General features: G+C 44.2%; 1 protein-coding gene across 1 annotated transcript in view; it reads left to right on the top strand.

The window, feature by feature from the left end:
• ASPM (assembly factor for spindle microtubules) overlaps positions 1-17,757 on the top strand; it is a 2,279,206-nt gene that overhangs the window by 1,293,994 nt on the left and 967,455 nt on the right. Inside the window, exon 19 of the mRNA XM_044080257.1 lies at positions 10,097-15,598. Within this exon, the coding sequence (XP_043936192.1) occupies positions 10,097-15,598 (5,502 nt within the window). The remainder of the gene's footprint in view (positions 1-10,096; positions 15,599-17,757) is intronic.

Consider the following 17,757-nt stretch of genomic DNA (forward strand, 5'->3'; position numbering starts at 1 on the left):
GCTTCTTCTAAATCTACCTCATCCACTAAAATTCAAAAACAGCCCATCTGATGTTATAAATCTTTATTCATTCCTTACTGTTAGGACTTTGGTTCCATTCTCAGAACCAACACTGCTATTACCAATCTCGCGGCAGCCAAAAATTCTTAGCTAAGACCTACCCACAATGCCCCTCTCATAGTCTCTCCAGATCTCGTTTGCCACGTTCCTCGTCAGACGTGCCAATCCTTCTCTCAGCTAAGTGTTAGCTTTTTCTGGTTTTCTCGACTCTCTAGTGTGTTGTAAGAAGTTTTTTTGTTGTCTAAAGTTATTTCCTATCTCTACTTTGTTCTTTCCTGACTAAGCCCTACCCACTACCTTGGTAGTTCTTTCATACCATCGTTTGTACTACTCCCTCTCTCGCTGCCTTAGTAGGCCCTTCTCTTACCTTTTGGTATTTTTTAGTACCATTATTGGTACTCTTTCCTGTTATCTTACAAAAAAAAAAAGTACTTTCTTTCACATCTTGTTGTTGTATAGTTAGTTGTGTGGTTATACTGTGTATTATGGCGGATAAGGCCAAGCTTGGTTTCAAACATTGTGATAAGTGTGGGCATAAGTTGCCCAATTCTGACTGTCATGCCTGCTGTGTTTACTATTTGGGCGTTGACCACCTTAATGTTTCTTGTGACATAGGTTTTAGCTTCAGCAACCATACATTGGCTGAACGGAAGAACAAACTTATCCTTAAGGGTATGCTAAAAATCACCCTTTGCGGAGGCTGTTTCTGGGATGGATGTCTCACCACCTCCTAAGCATAAAGATGTTGAAAGACATAAGGAGAAGCGAAGTCTTTTGGTTCCGACATCCCCATCCTTCTCGGAACTGAGTCAACACCGGGCTTCTCCCACGCCATCAACGCAGACAACTTTGGCACCAGGGTCCCTGTATTCTCCCTCGATGCCGCCTCTGATTTTGGCTCAGACTCCTTCCACTGTACCAACCTTGGCACCATCCCCCTCCGTGCAGATGTTTTGTGACACAGGCCCCAACTGCTGTACCTGCATCGGCATCTTCCCCGGCCACAGTGCCGATGACTTACACGGCTCCTCTAGTAATGACTCCTTCAGTTCCGAAGATCGAGCACCTTCCAAGAACTAGGTATTCTCCTTCTTATCACCCCTTTTTGGGACAGCAGTTTAGTCCCTTTCTTGAGAGACCAGACTTCCCATCGGCAGCGTCCTTCAGATCCACCAGTATTCTTTTGGAACAGGATGTAGTGAGGGTTGTGGACCAGCTTGTGGCAGCTAGAGAATTAACCACCTTGACCAGGTCTTCCCTCCCCTTTGGAGCGGAAGCTTTCATGGTGTATTTTCCTGTCTGTCCTCCTCCTCCTCCTCCACCTAGATTTCGGAGACTTCGGTACTGATGGCCATCCCGATACATACTGTCTCGGCGCTGACAGCGGTGGCGTCCCTGTTGGCACTAATTACTCTTGGCATCACAGCTCCTTTCAAACTGAGGCAGTGATTGGGCTGTCGGCACTGTGGCACCTAGTTTAGTGCTGATTTTTTTTCTGTGGCATCGTCTACAGCCACAGCTCTCCCAGGAGCTGCCGGTCCTCTCGGAGCTCCTCACCTGGAGGCGGGCTCCTCTGGGCGAAGTGTGACCTCGGTTCCAGGCTCCCATCCCTCCTCAGGTGCGCCTGCTTTCCAGGTGATGGAAAGGGTCCTTGCTTCAACAGGCTCGGAACCAGAATCCCCCTCTAACTTGCAGCTGTCTCACCCTCCTACTCTGGAACCTCAAGCATGGGAGCCGCAAGACCTGCCCTTCAAGGGAACCCTTTCTCCGGAGTCCTCCTCGGAAGATCCCACTGGGGGGCCACCCTGAAGAAACTTTGCAAGAGGAAGCATCTTGATTATCCCGAGGACTCCATCACTGAAGACACTGACTGCGATGAGGGAGAAGGGTCCACATGGTCTCCCCGAAAGACGTTTCATTTGGAGACCTTCTCGAGATCCTCAAGCAGAGGGAAGACTAGAAGCCCACCAACCCTTTGGAGGAATTGGTGTTCTTGCAGGCTTTCCGTGCTCAGCCATCTACTTCCTGGGTGAGCCCTCCTGCAGGTGAGCTCATTCGACTTACTGCCTGGAAGGCCCCGGACAACATAGAACCCATCCCCCGGAGGCCAGATAAAATTTTGTCCACCCCAGTAAACCAGCCTAATTGGTCCAAACAACTGGTAGTCTATTCCATGGTCATGGCGGCGGCCACCAAGAGGGAACTGACGGAAGATAGTTCCACTGTTCATCCCCTGAACAGTGAGTCTTGGGCTATGGACAGACTGGGGTCGCTGAATTACCTGGCACACTTTACTCGCTTCCAAAGAGACCTAATTTCAGAAATGTCTGCCTCTTTTGCGGAGGTACTGCCATGAGGAGGTGCGTGATACTGTTGCCTCTCAGCTAGCTACCTTGGAATCATTCTTGAACTCCTCGATGCGCTTGTTTTCTCACACTACTGAGGGGGCAGCTTGAGCAGCCGCATTGGGCATCATTATGAGACGGCATGCTTGGATGCATTTGTGTAACTTTGCGGACCCCATTAAATCTTCCTTCGTCAATGCGCCTGTTGATGAATCTTCCCATTTTGGTCCCAAAGTAGAGAGACACATTTTGAAATAGTGAGTAGGACAGAAAGACTTGTCTGCTGTGGGCATGCGGTTTTCCACCCCCACCCCCCCCCCCGAGGTCCTACTCCAGGAATCAGAGGGGAGGAAGATTTTGGTTCAGGAAGTCCCAAGGATCTTTTCGTGACACTCATGATGAGCAATTCCCCCAGGGCAGAGGGGTCAACTCATCTGGAAGATGCTCCTTTCGGGGCAGGGGTGGTCTGCGTAACCAGGGCGCTAGAGATTCCTTTTCTGGTAGACGCGGGCGCTAGAGATTCCTTTTCTGGCAGACCCTTCCAGCGCTCTTGAATAGCAGCCTGATTGCTTTCCTCTGAAAGCAGTTCGGGGGTCGATTTTCCCTGCACCTACAGGCCTGGCAACTCGTAACAACGGATGCATGGGTGCAGAGGATAATATCCAGAGGCTATCATATCCCTTTTGACCTCACTCCCAGACCCGGAAAACGAATCACCGATGTCCCACCCAGTCAGAGGGAGGTTGCAGCCTTAGAAATCGAAAAGCTGCTAAGAAAGTCATCCAACCAGTCCCACCAGACCAAAGGGATTCCAGCTTTTACTCGAGGTTCATTTTAGTGCCAAAAAATACAGGGGACTGGAGTCCATTCCTGGATCTCAGTTTACTAAACAAATTCATCAAACCTCAAAAATTCCAGATGGTCACGGTACAGTCCATTCTCCCCTTTCTGGGGAAGGACAACTGGATGTGCTCTATAGACCTTCAGGATGCGTATTACCACATAAAGATGGGCAAACGCTCCCAGAGATTTCTCCACTTCTGGCTGGGAGCCAATTGTTCAGGGTCCTGCCATTTGGTCTCTCGAAAGCCCCCAGAGTGTTCACCAAATGCATGGCAGTCGTAGCTCATCTCTGACTCCAAGGATTCCAGGTGTTTCCATATCTAGACGATTGGCTCTTTACCACCATGACCAGAAATCTTCTTATTCTCAGTCTCTCTTACACTCAAGGCCTTGCTCTTCACCAAGGTATCGCGATCAACATGGACAAATCACACATCTCCAACAAGAGCACTGGAATTCATTGGAGCAATCTTCGACACAACGTCCTGTCAAGCTTCCCTCCCTCCTCACAAGCTTTCAAAAATAAGAAACCAGATTCAAGTCATCCTCCCGCAGACATTTCTACCAGCATGCCTTGTACTACAGCTCTTGGTACCACTGGCGAGGTTGCACATGAGACTGTTGGAATGGTTCCTCTCATCACAATTGTCAATTTTAACTCACCCACTCAACCACATGATACGCCTTATAAATCTTTGCAAGAAACAAATGCTTTGGTGGATAAAGCCAGAATCAAATCTTTGGTGTCGACTGTTCTGTCTTCCCCAGCCCAGGGCCATGGTGACCATGGACTCTTCCTTGTTAGGGTGGGGCATTTCCAGGGAAAGACTGTCCAAGGCACCTGGTCCTCCATGGATGCCAATTTACACACAAATGTCCTGGAATTGAGGGCAGTTCTCTTAGCGTTGCAAGCGTTACACACATCCCTTCCTTCCGGGACCATTGCCATTCAATCGGACAACATGTCAATCATGTGGTACATCAACAAACAAGGCGGAACCAGGTTTTACCCCCTGTGTCGGGAAGCCATGAGACTTTGGCATTGGGTGATGGCTTCCAACCACTTTCTCAAAGCAATGCACATTCCCAGAAGTTCCAATCTTATTGCAGACAATCTGAGTAGGAACATTTTGATGCCTCAAGAGTGGTCCCTCAATCCTGTAATAGCAGATCAGATCTTCCACCATTGGGGCAGGCCTTGCTTTCCCCTAAGCAACAAATGCAGAAGCTATTTTGCCCAGATCCCCCCTCAGGGGGAAGTCACCGAGGGATGCTCTGACGCACGATTGGCCCCCAGGTCTACTGCATGCTTTTCCTCCCGTTTCCACCTCATCCCAAAATTCCTTCAGAAAGCTCAAAGGTTGAGAAGCAGAGTGATCCTCATTGCCCCTTATTGGCCCCATCAAGTCTGGTTCCCTTTTGTATGGTCTCACCTTATTCTCACAGCCTGTGGATCCTGGATCAATCCCAGGGTCTGCTGTCTCATCCTCAGGGACTTATTCACCCCAATCTCTACAGCCTCAAGCTCCAAAGCTTGGTTTCTCCAGTTCAGATGATTGCCAGGCTACCTGATATTTCATCCCCTGTTCGCAAGATCCTTCTGGCTTCGCACAAACTTTCCACCAGAAAAATGTATTCCAGTAAGTGGACTTGATTCTCTAGATTGGCCAAAGAACATAACTTAGACCCCTTTTCCATGCCTATTCAGAAGATCCTACAGCTTCAGCATCGACAATTACAGTGCATTTAGCAGCTATTGCAGACTTTCACAATGGAATTGACAACTCATCTGTTATGTCACACCGACTGTGCAAAACCTTCATGAAAGGTGTATTACATATTAAACCTCCTGTCAAGCCTCTTATAGAGCCATGGGACTTGACTTTGGTGCTTCAGTCATTAACATGTCCTTCCTTCATGCCTTTTAATTCCTGTGATATAAAATTTTTGTCTTGGAAAACTCTACTTCTGGTAACCCTTACCTCAGCAAGTAGAGTATCTGAGTTGCAGGCCTTGAGTGTCAAGAGACCTTACTTGATTTTTCATAGGGAAAGAGTGTCCCTACGTACTTACCCCTCCTTTTTGCCCAAGGTCATTTCTGACTTTTCCATGTACCCTTTTTCTTTCCTCACCATTCAAATAGAGGGGAATACCTTCTGCATACCCTCGATGTTCATTGGCAACTTCGTTTCTACTTGGACAAAACTAAATCTTTCAGAAAAATGGATCAATTGTTTGTGGCGTTTGCAGGACCCAGACTGGGTAGGCCTGTTTCCAAAATGACTTTATCTTCTTGGCTCAGAAGCGCCATTACTTTCATCTACCATCAAAACAAAGTGTCTTTACCTTCCAGAATAAAGGCTCACTCTACTAGATCGATGGCTACCTCAGTGGCTTTTCATTCCAGAGCCTCTATGGATGATATCTGCGCAGCAGCCACTTGGGCAAGACCCTCATACCTTTATCACTCATTACAAATTGGATTTTGCCTCCAGGGGACGAGCATCTTTTGTTTCTATGGTGCTCGGGAATGTCCTTCCTTATGGCCACCTAGGACTCAAGTAGCTGGGGACTTGGTCCTAACAGTAAGGAATGAATAAAGATTTACAACATCAGATAAAGAAGTTATGTCTTACCATAACGTTCCATCTGTGTTGTATATTTTTATTCATTCATTACTTCCTGCCCTCCTTCCCCCTGCCTGGACCTTCTGGTGGACTTCAGGATTTCCTTATTAGTTAAGGTATCTGCTCAGACAGAGCCTCCTACTATCACTATTATTACTTCTATACTATAATGGCGGGCAAACTCGATCTGAAGAGACTATGAGAGGGGCATTGTGGGTAGGTCTTAGCTGAGAGTTTTTGGCTGAAGCGAGCTTGGTAACGGCCGTGTCTGTTTTGAGGATGGAACCGAAGTCCTAATAGTAATGAATGAATAAAGATCTACAACACAGATGGAACGTTATGGTAAGACATAAGTTCTTTTTTCACTCCCTATCTAAGCCTGGTAGCCTGTGACTACCTGCCTCCAAGTCCATCCATTCCCACTGTCCCTTCTTCTTTCTCTCTTTTTTGCAACTTGGAATCGGATCACCCAAGACTCTTGGATCCTCCATCATCCAGAGAGGACATTTCAAAGTTTGGGAAACTTTTTTCCATCCTTCAGAGGCATCCCACAACCACCAAAGAATCAAATGTCCCTCTTCCCTCAGGCAATTTCAGATCTTCTCTCTGAGGGAACTATTCAAGAGGTCCCTTCTGTTCAACAAGGGAAAGGGTTCTACTCCAGGATGTTTTTCATTCCAAGGAAGGATGTCCCCTGGAGAACTGTTCTGGATCTTACCCACCTAAACACCTTTCTGAAAGTCTCATCCTTTTGGATGCTGACTTTGCCCTCCCTTCTTCTCATTCTTTCCAAGCTTTCGCGGTGTCATTGGACATCACAGATGCTTATTTTCACATCCCCATTCACCCTCAGTTCAGGAAACATCTATGTATTTCTGTTGCTTCTTCTCATTTTCAGTTCTGTGCTTTGCCCTTTGATTTTTCTTCGGCGCCAAGGGTCTTTACAAAATGTTTGGCTCCTGTCATAGCATTCTACAAACTGCAGGGAATTCAGATCTTCCCTTATTTAGGTGATCATCTTATCCAAGCCCAGTCACCAGACCTACTTCAGGAGTCTCTTTCCTTCACCATTTCACTTCTAGAGAGTCTAGGCTTCACTATAAACTATCAGAAGTCCTCTCTGACCCTTTCACACGACCACATTTTTCTGAGCTGCAGGATCCAAACAAACGAGGTGCTAGCTTCCCTACCCACAGAAAAGATGCTGCTTCTCACCTCTTAATTCCAGAACATCTTACCTCTCCAGTCTGTGACCGCCAGGACTTCCTATGCCTCCTATGCCTCCTGGGGTTCATGGCATCTACTATCCCCATGCTCCCCTGGGTCAAACTGCACATGAGGAAAATTCATTGGTTTCTAAAGACTCTTTGGATGCAACACTCCCACCCCCTGGATTTCATGATTCCACTCCTACCCTGCATAAAAAAGGAGTTGGATTGGTGGATACTTGAGGTAACCAAAAATCCTGGTCTCTCCTACCTCCTTCACAGACACTTCAGACACAGGCTGGAGCATGACTGTACAGTCCTGGACGGTCAGGGATGTGTGTGGTCTCTCCCATACAGGCAAAGGAACACATCAGTGTAAAAGAAAACAGAGCCCTGATTTTTGCTTTGAAAATCTTCAAATCCAAGCTTATTCCAGGGGTGCTTAGGTGGTTCACAGACACCACCATTGTTATGTGGTACGTCAAGAAGCAGGGGGGGGCGAAGTCTTGCCTTTTATGCAGACAAGCCGTATACCCCTGGGAGTTAGCTCTTCAAAGCCAAGTCTCCCTTCAGGTAGTTTACCTTCCCTTGGCTCACAATGTGGTGGCAGACACATTAAGCAGGTCCATGACCCAGTCCCATGAGTGGATGTTACACAGGGATGTGTTTCTTGAACTGATCCATCATTGGGGGTATGCCTCGGGTAGATTTCTTTGCCTCCACCATGAACAGACCTCTTCCAGAATGTTGTGCCAGGGTTCCACACCCCCTGACATGGAAGGTGGTCACTGTATCATTTTCTTGGAAGGGAATGTTTCTGTATGCATTCTCCCCTTTACCTCTCCTCCAAAAGGTCCTACTGAAGATTCAACAGGATCAACCAAAAACCTTGCTGGTGACTCCCTTTTGGCCAAGGCAGCACTGGGTTCCCCCTTCTCCTGCACTTAAGAGCAATCATCACAAATTACCTCACATGATGGATCTCCTCACACAGGACAAGGGAACCCTGATACATCCACAGCTGTTAACTCTGAACCTGGCTGTGTGAGTGATAGGATCTTGATTCCCTTTATACACCTATTTTCAGAGGACATACTTCAAGTTCTGCAGGAGGCCAGAAAACCCACTATTAAGAAATCCTAGGTTTCAAAATGGAAAAAGTTTTCCATCTGGTGTCGCAAGAAGGATCTACAGCCACTGTTAGTCTTAGTTCCGATGTTTTTGTCCTCTCTGTGTGAACTGATGAAAGGTTGCCTACCTTTATTCTTCAGTGAAGGCTCACCTTTCAGCTATCTCAGGCTGTCTACCTATGTCACTCCCTTTAGACTCGAGGTTAGAGGTGAAACTTTTCCTAAAAGGTGTCCTTCATATTAGACCACCGAGGAAACCTACTCCTTCTCCTTGGGATCTCAATTTTCTGTTAGAGAAGCTTACATTGGCACTTTTTGAGACAGCAGGTTCCTCTTCCCCGCAACATTGTGCATGGAAATCAGCTAGAAGGGTTTCTGAGCTGCAAACTGTTGTTTATCCCCACTTCACATTTTTCCACAAGCACATGGTATCCTTGCATACCAACTCTTCCTTTGTCCCTAAGGTGTTCATTGGGTTATCTCTTAACCAGTTTATCAATCTTCCCACCTTTTTTCCTTCCCCTCAATCTAAAAGTGAGAGAATCCTGCATTCTTTGGATGTGCATAGGTAACTCGGATACTACCTGGATAAAACCAATCTTATCCTTAAATCTGAACCCCTGTTTGTGTCCTACCACCAAAGGGCCCTGGGTCAACCGGTTTCCATGCAAACTATTTCTTCTTGGATTTCTAAAGCTGCCTCTTTCTGTTACTTGGCCAACGGTAAGAGCCTTTCTCCTCCAGTGAGATCACACTCCATTAGAGCAGTATCCTCTTCTGGGTCTTTCTTTAAGGGCTTGGACAGTTGTTCTATCCTGGAGGTGGCTACATGGTCCTCTCTTCATGCTTTCACTAAACATTATAAACTTGATGTCTCCAAATACAGGGCTGCTTTTGCTAGGGCTATTCTACATGGCTTTGTAGAGAAAGCTTCTGCTCCTCCTTCTCAGCTTTCCCATGCATGAACTTTGGCATTCTCCCGTATTTGATGAATACTGCAGCATATGAATAAAAGGACATAGAATAGTTGTGTAAAATCTTATCATAACCATAGATGTCCTTCTCTTCTATATGCTACAGTATTGCTACCTCCGCTCCCCCTGGCTTCCCCTGATGCTTGCTTGTCTTCCACCTAGGCTCCTGCCGGTGCTTGGCAGCATTGAGTTCTTTGAGGTTGGTGCATGATGGTGTCCGCTTTATACCAGATGTCCTTTTATGACCAATGTACTCGAGAGGATGTGCTGTGTTGCTCGCTCCTAGCAGTAGCATGTAAACCTTTATATACTGGCCAGACATACGAGTTAGCCGGAGGCAAATTCCCATATGTGATGAATATTGCAGCATATAGGAGAGAAGAGCATTTATGGTTATGTTAAGATTTTACACAACTGTTCTTTTGTGATTTCTGTTTTGTATATTACCAATTGCAAAGGGGATATAAGTTTCTTTTTGCAAATGCTTATTTTCATTTTGTTTTTGTTTTGATTATTTGTGGTGTTGATATTCTGGCTTTGATAGACTATTAATGGTATACTTGTGCTCACACTGAAGTTTTCTGATTACAGCATTAGTAGATACCTAAAAAAATTGTAATTATATCCTTACATACCCATATATGTACATGTATTAATTTTAGCAACAAAGCTTGAGCTTCTGTTTAACAAAATGTTCCCTTTCAGGGGGATACCATAGGGTGCATGCAAGTTATGTGACTTGGCCAGGATTCCTTCTTGTAAACACATTGTGTATATATGTAAGTGTGTGTCTGAGTAACACGAGAGTTTGCTGCAAATTTCACAAATGACATGCTACTTTCTATATATAGTTTTTCTAGAAATGCATTATTTTTCTTTTTTCTTTTTCACCCCCCTCCCAAAAATAAGGCTTGGTGGAGAAGACATTTGGCAAGAAAGAAGTTCCAGCAAGTCAGACACTACACTGTGCTTATGCAAGCTCACATTAGAAGGAAAATTGCTTGCTCTGCTTACAAACGTATCTACTGGGCAACAGTTATTATTCAGAGATATGTACGAGCCTGGATTAAGGCTAAAGCAGATCGTAGAACTTTCTTAACTTTAAAGACCGCAGCCTGTGTGATCCAATATATGTTCAGAAGATGGAAGAAGCATAAACTACAGATGCAAACTAAAGCTGCAGTTGTGCTACAGTCAAGTTTCCGGAAATGGCAGGCACGAAAGATGCGTTTTAGGTCTGCTGTTGTTATTCAGTCTTGGTACAAAATGCACAGGGGAAGGCAACAGTACTTGCATATCAGAAACAGCATTTTACGATTACAGTCTTGGTATCGAGGGTGCAGAGCAGGACAACAACAAAGAGCTGAATTTATTGAAATGAAAGCAGCTGCTGTTACCCTCCAGGCAGCTTATCATGGATATGTGGCCCGTAAAATGATTCACAGGTGGAATGATGCTGCACATGTAATACAGTCTACTTATAGAATGTTTAGGTGTCGTAAACGATTTAAACTATTGAAGTGTGCTGCTCTAGTAGTACAGCGGCACTTCAGAAACAGGCTTGTTAGAAAGCAGCAGTGCTACTCTTTTGAGCTTTGTTCAGTGGCTCTGAGTAGTCCATCTGTTTGTAAGGGTAGATATGTGAGAAGCGCTGCAATTACACAACATCAAGCTGCAGTTGTCATACAGTCTTATTATCGAATGTATGCCGCACAAAAAAAGCTCAGATTGAAGAGATCAGCTGCTTTGGTAATACAGAGGCAATTTAGGGCAATTTGCAAAGGAAGAGCATATCGATTTTATTATTTACAAGCGAGAAGAGCTGCTGTAACCTTACAGAGAGCATACAGAAGATGGAAGTATAAAAAATTCATGCAAAGGCTTTACAAATCTGCTACTGTAGTTCAAGCAGTGTTTAAATGCTACATACTTCATAAGAGATTCAAGAAACTTAAAGCTGCAAGTGCTCAAATTCAGAGATGGTATCGTAGAGTTTCGCTGTACAAGAATGAGCGATATCATTACCTCCTGCTGCGCAGCTCTGTAGTAAAAATTCAGGCCACTTATAGGGGTATAAAAGTGAGAAAAGAGATGCAGAAAATGCACAAGGCAGCTACTGTGATTCAGACCATGTTCAGAATGCATAAATCGCATGCTTCATTTCAAGCCCTGAAAGCAGCAGTGGTCATCATACAGAGCCATTATAGAGCTTACCGTAGAAGAAGGGAAGATCAGCAGAAATATTTAACAACATACAAGGCAGTAGTTGTTGTTCAGTCACTTTACAGAGGTATGAAGGTTCGGCAGCAGTTAAACACAATGCACAAAGCAGCAACAACAATACAGTCCTTCTATCGAATGCATAAACAGCGGAGTCATTTCAGGAAACTTCACTGGGCAGCTGTTGTTATGCAGCAACGTTACAGGGCACGCCAGTCAAGGAATATTCAAGTAGAAGAATACAGGAAATTGAAAAAGGCAGCTGTTTGTATTCAGTCTACGTTCCGAAATATGAAGACAAGAAGGCAGTTTCAAACAATGCACAAAGCAGCTACTGTACTTCAAAGTAACTTTAAAGCTTGTGTTAAAAGAAGATATTATATTCATCTTAAGGCAGCTGCTATTACTGTTCAGCAGTGTTATCGAGCAAGACTGGTAGCAAAAAAACAAAGGCAAGAATATTTGCATGTTCGGAAGGCTGTCACTGCTATACAAGCTGCATACAGAGGTATGAAGGTGAGGCAGCAGATCCAGCAGAGAGACGAGGCTGCTACCATTATTCAGACCTTGTACAGGATGCACAGGGTACACATTTCATTTTGCACACTGAATTCAGCAGCAATCATTATACAGAGACATTACAAAGCTTACCGTAAAGGTAAGGAGGAACGGCAGATGTATGTGACAGTACGCAAGTCAGCTGTTATCATTCAGGCATTTTACAGAGGTGTGAAAGTACGGCAGCACTTAAGAATGATGCAAAAAGCAGCAACAGTCATACAGTGTTATTATCGAATGCACAGGCAGCATAGCCATTTCAGGAAATTGTGCTGGGCAGCAATAGTTGTGCAACAACGATATAGATCCCTTAAGACAGAGTATGTCCATTTACAAGACTACAGCAGAATGAAAAAGTCAGCCATATGTATTCAGTCTACATTTCATGGCATGAAAACAAGAAGGCAGCTTAAAACAATGCATAAGGCTGCTACTGTAATTCAGAGCAACTTTAAAGCATATGCTGAAAGAAGGCGCTATTGCTGTCTTAGAACAGCTGCTGTTACTATCCAGAGAAGGTATCGAGCAGCAGTTCACACAAAGCAGCAACGTGAAGATGATCTCTCTATGCAGAAGGCTGCCATCATTTTAGAAGCAGGGTATAGAGGTATGAAAGTGAGGCGACAGTTCAAACATTTGCACCAAGCAGCTACTGTAATTCAGGCAGCATTTAGGATGCGTAGACTTCGTATACCATTCCTTGCAATGAAGGCAGCAGCAATCATTATACAGAAGTACTACAGAGCTTACCATAAAGGTAAGGAGGAGCAACAGCAGTATTTAAGAATATACACATCAGCTGTTGTAATTCAGTCCTTTTATAGAGGTATGAAAGTACGAAAGCAATTAAAAATAATGCACAAAGCTGCAACAGTGTTGCAATCACATTACCGAATGTACAGAGAACAGAAGTACAAGAAATTCTGTTACTCAGCATTACTAATACAACAAAGGTATAGAGCCCTTAAAGCTGGTAAAGTACAGTTACAGGAATACCACAAAATGAAGAAGGCAGCCATCTGCATCCAGTCAGCATTCCGTAGTATGAAGGTAAGAAGGCACCTTCATGAAATGCATAAAGCTGCTAGTGTACTTCAGAGTAACTTTAGAGCGTATGCTCAAAGGAAAAACTATTGTTGCCTTAAATCAGCTGCTGTTACTGTTCAACGCTGGTATCGAGCAGCAGTTCTTGGAAAACGAGAGCATCAAGTGTATTTGTGTTTTCGGAGAGCTGTCATTACTTTGCAAGCTGCTTACAGAGGTTGGAAAGTGAGGAGTGAAATTAAACAGTGGCAGAAGGCTGCCACTGTAATTCAGGCAACTTTCAAGATGCACCAGTACCATACCACATTCCTTGCCTTGAAAACAGCAACAGTCATTATACAAAGACATTTCAGAGATTATTATAAAGCTAAAATAGAACGAGAAAACTATGTCTTGGTGCAGAAGTCAGCAGTCATCATTCAGGCCTATTACAGAGGTATGAAGGTTCGACAGCAACTGAGAAAAATGCACAAAGCAGCAACATTGATACAGTCCGTGTACCGAATGAATAGACAAAGCAGTTATTTCCAAAAACTCCGATGGGCAGCTGTAGTTTTGCAGCAACGACATAGAGCCCTTGTTCTGAGGAATAACGTAAAGGAGTATAGAAGAATGAGAAACGCAGTCAGCTCTATTCAGTCTGCATTCCACAGCATGAAGAAAAGAAAGCAGCTTGAAGCAATTCATGCTGCTACTGTAATTCAGAGTGCCTTTAAAGCATATGCTGTAAGGAGGAAATACTTTCATCTTAAGGCATGTACTATTGCTATTCAGCAGTGGTATAGAGTGACGGTACTAGCTAAACAACAACGACAAGAATATGTTCGTGTTCAGAAAGCTGCTATTACTCTACAGGCTGCATACAGAGGTATGAAAGCAAGGCAGCAGATCCAGGAGAGCCACTATGCAGCAGCTAAGATTCAGGCAACATTTAGGATGAGTAGATTGTATGTTTCATTTCAGACAATGAAAGCAGCAGCAGTTGTTATACAGGTTCACTTCAGAGCTTATGTGTGTGGCAGAAGCGATAGAGAAAAATACCTAAAACTGAGAAATAGTGCCATTTTTCTTCAGGCTGCTTACAGAGGAATGAAAGCCAGATGTGAGCTGCAGGAGATGCAGAATGCAGCTACAAAAATCCAAGCACACTATAGAATGCACAGGTGTAGCTTCTATTACAAAAGACTTTGCTGGGCTGCTAGAGTTATACAAGAAAGTTACAGAGCATGTAAAGCCAGAGAAACTGCATCATGGGATTATGCATGCTTGAAGAAAGCTGCTGTTGTCATTCAGTCTGCCTTCAGAGGTATGAAGGCAAGGAAAAAAGTTAAGGAATTGCGCCAGGCTGCTACAGTTATTCAAAGGGCATTCAAAACTTATACAGAAAGGAAGAAATACCTTGGACTAAGAGCAGCTGTTATTTCCCTTCAGACACAATATTGGACAGTAGTTTTAGGAGGAATGCAACATCAGAAATATCTTTCCATATGTAAGGCAGCAGTTGCCATTCAGGCTGCATATCGAGGATTCAGAGTTAGGAAGAAAGTTAAGCAAATGCATATGTCTGCCACGTGTATCCAGGCAGCGTTTAGAATGCATAAGGTGAGAAAAGAATACCAGTCAATAAAATGGTCTGCAGTGATTATTCAAAGGAGGTACAGGGCTCATGTCAGTGGAAAAGTTCAGCACCAGAAATATTTAGCTATATATAAAGCAACTGTTCTTATTCAGTCAAGGTGGAGAGGCTTGCAAGTTCAACAGCAGCTTAAAGTAATGCACTGGGCTGCAACAGTGATACAGTCTCACTATCGAATGCACAGACAGCGCACCCACTATATGATGTTGTGCAGGGCAACTAAAATGACACAACAAATGTTCAGAGCACGGAGCCTCAGAGATGCTGAAGTATGGCATTACAACAGATTGAAAAAAGCTGCTGTCTGCATTCAGTCTGCTTTCCGTGCCAAAAAGGCAAGACAGTTAATGTGCAGAACTCTGGCTGCACAACGCATCCAGTCATTCTTACTAATGTCTATAGACAGGAAACATTTTCTTCGGAAAAAAGCTGCTGCAATTGTACTTCAGTCCATGTTTCGTGGATATAGAGAGAGAGTGAATTTCAAGTTAATGCAGTATGCAGCAGTTGTAATTCAGCGGCAGTATAGAGCATGGAAGTTGATGAATTCTGAAAAAACAAGATATCAGACAGTTAAGCAAGCAGCTGTCATTATTCAGTCTGCATTCAGAGGAATGGCTGCTAGAAATATGGTCAAACGCAAAGTTGCTGCTGTTAGGATTCTTGCATTTCTTCGTATGGCTGTGTGTCGAAGAAAATTTCTTCAACTTAGATCAGCAGCGGTTTTGTTACAGGCTCAGTATCGTGCACATTGTGCCAGAAAATTATACCTAAGAATTAAGTGTGCAGTTCTGACATTACAGAAATATTACAGAGCTTGTGCTAGCATGAAAAAACAGAGAATGATTTACCTGAAAACACGGGCATCCATCATTTTCCTTCAGTCAAGAATCAGAGGATTTGTTCAGAGCAGGAGATTTCAGACACTTAAAAAGAGTACAGTTGCAATTCAGGTATGAGTCAGATATGTACATATAATATATTTATGGTCCTTTGATCGCTGTCACATGTTTCACATGACTACCTTATCTAGGATTTAAGCATTTAAAACAAACCATTGCCTGATATTTAAGATTATTATACTTTCAGATGTTCTTGACTGACTTTTCCTTTGATTTTTTTTCCCCGTTATACTTTTTTTTTTTTTTTTTTTTTTTTTGTAAGTTCCTATGTAAAGTACTAGACTAGCTACCCTTGCGGGTGATTTTAAGACTAGCCCAGTTTTCCTTTTTTGCTCGACTTAACCTATCCCATTTGGTTAGAGATTGGCCTTACCCAGCCCGTGGTCGATAATTATATATTACCCTTAAGAATAGTTAGGATCATACCATAGATAATTTGAGGGGACCCTTGCATTGGGATTTAGGAGCTTTCCCTGTCCATTACTAGTACACGGAGCAGTCCCTGGGTAAATTTTCTGTTTCCCATACAAAAATTCATACTGTGCTTGAATATGGACAGGGATGAACTTTGTTTTACTTGAATGGGGAGTTTTGCCTTCATCTGTTGCTTTGGTGACCTTTGCAGAAAAATCTACCAGATCTGAGTAAGCATGAACTGGCCTTGACAAATTCAGACTGAGAGGAGTCCTTAAAGGCATGAGATCTCTTTCTGCTTTTGGTGACCTAGGCTTGGGAACAAATATAGGTTGCCAGAAAATATGGTTAAGAATGATAGACTTGGCCACTAGCCAACTTTCCTAGCTTGTGGAGAGGGAAATGATAGAATGATATGACCATTGGCCAATTTTCTTAGCCTGTGGATAGTCTGTGATGAGGGTAGGATTCATTTTGCTGTCTGCATGCCCCAAGAAAAGCCAAGAGCCTCAAAAATGCAGTGATACTAAGAAGAGGGGGAGGGAGCATGACATGCTTTGTGTAGTATTTGGAAGTACAAGTTTAAGCATTCTTGATGCATTGCATGACCCACTTTCTAAGGTAAGACGTTGGCCTCCACTTCTTGTTGGTGCTTCACCTTGTCTGTTCACTTACCTATCTGTCAGATCTGTGCTTCTCATTCAAATTTTGTATTTCTGCTTCTCAAGGCACACATCTAGATTTGCTGAATTTTGTATTTCTGCTTCTCAAGGCACACATCTAGATTTGCTGAAAACAGGGTGATAAAGTGTTGGAAGAGCGAAGGAGAACAAGAAGCAGCTGGAAGGTGATAAATTCATAGATGTGTGCACGAGGCTAATGAATACTGGACCTTTTTACACTTAACCATGCATCCCAAATCTCTGTCAAGATGTTCATCGTGCATACAGCTGCAGTCATAACAGATGATTTTTCCTGCCATCAGGCGGGTCCGCGGTCGGCCGAATTCCAAAGTCTAGGTCTGGCGTCGGTTGTCGTCGCTTCCTCCCTGACGTCAGTACGACAGGGGTATAAAAGATCCAGCCGACGCCATTTTCTTCAGTCTTTCTTGCCGCGCGGTGCCCGAAGCAGAAGCAGTTCGCAAGTGCCGGTCGGCCAGCTCCTGAGATTACGAATATTTTTCAACCGAAGTCTTCTTGAAAGCTAAGTACCCCGCTGGGGAAACTTTTCTTGCCTCAGACTGATGTCAGACAAAGTTAATAATTGCATTTCTTGTGGGAAGCAAATACCGCATAAGGATTTTCATTCCAACTGCATTCCTTGCCTAGGCCCAGACTACGACGTCTCGGCCTGTCGTTTTTGTGCTACATTCAACAGACGCACTATTAAGCGTCGGGCGGAGTTCGCCCAACACTATTTCGGCAAAAAATTTAATTACATTATGTCGTCGGATACTCCGACTCCAGTTTTGAGTAAAAGACGCAAAGATAAGGACCGACATACGAGGTCCGCGACTTCTACCGACACCACGCCAAAGCCTCCTACAGGTGGTCCGGTTCTCAGTGAGGCGCCTACGCAACCCCTGACTACCGACGACACTTCATTGGCGGTGTCTTCTGTGCCCGAGGTCGCAGGCTCTTCGGCCCACACCCCGATTACAGATACCAAAGCCACTATTGGCGGTGAAACTCAGAGTTTAGATAGACCTGCCACCTCTCAAGGTGTCTTCAGGCCTTCCTCTTCTTTTTCCATCAAGGCTTTCACGAAGTCTAAATCAGCCATGCATACTAAAACTA

This window comes from Protopterus annectens, chromosome 8.part0 (assembly GCF_019279795.1).
Source record: "Protopterus annectens isolate FY-2018-M chromosome 8.part0, PAN1.0, whole genome shotgun sequence".
Lineage (NCBI taxonomy): Eukaryota > Metazoa > Chordata > Ceratodontiformes > Protopteridae > Protopterus > Protopterus annectens.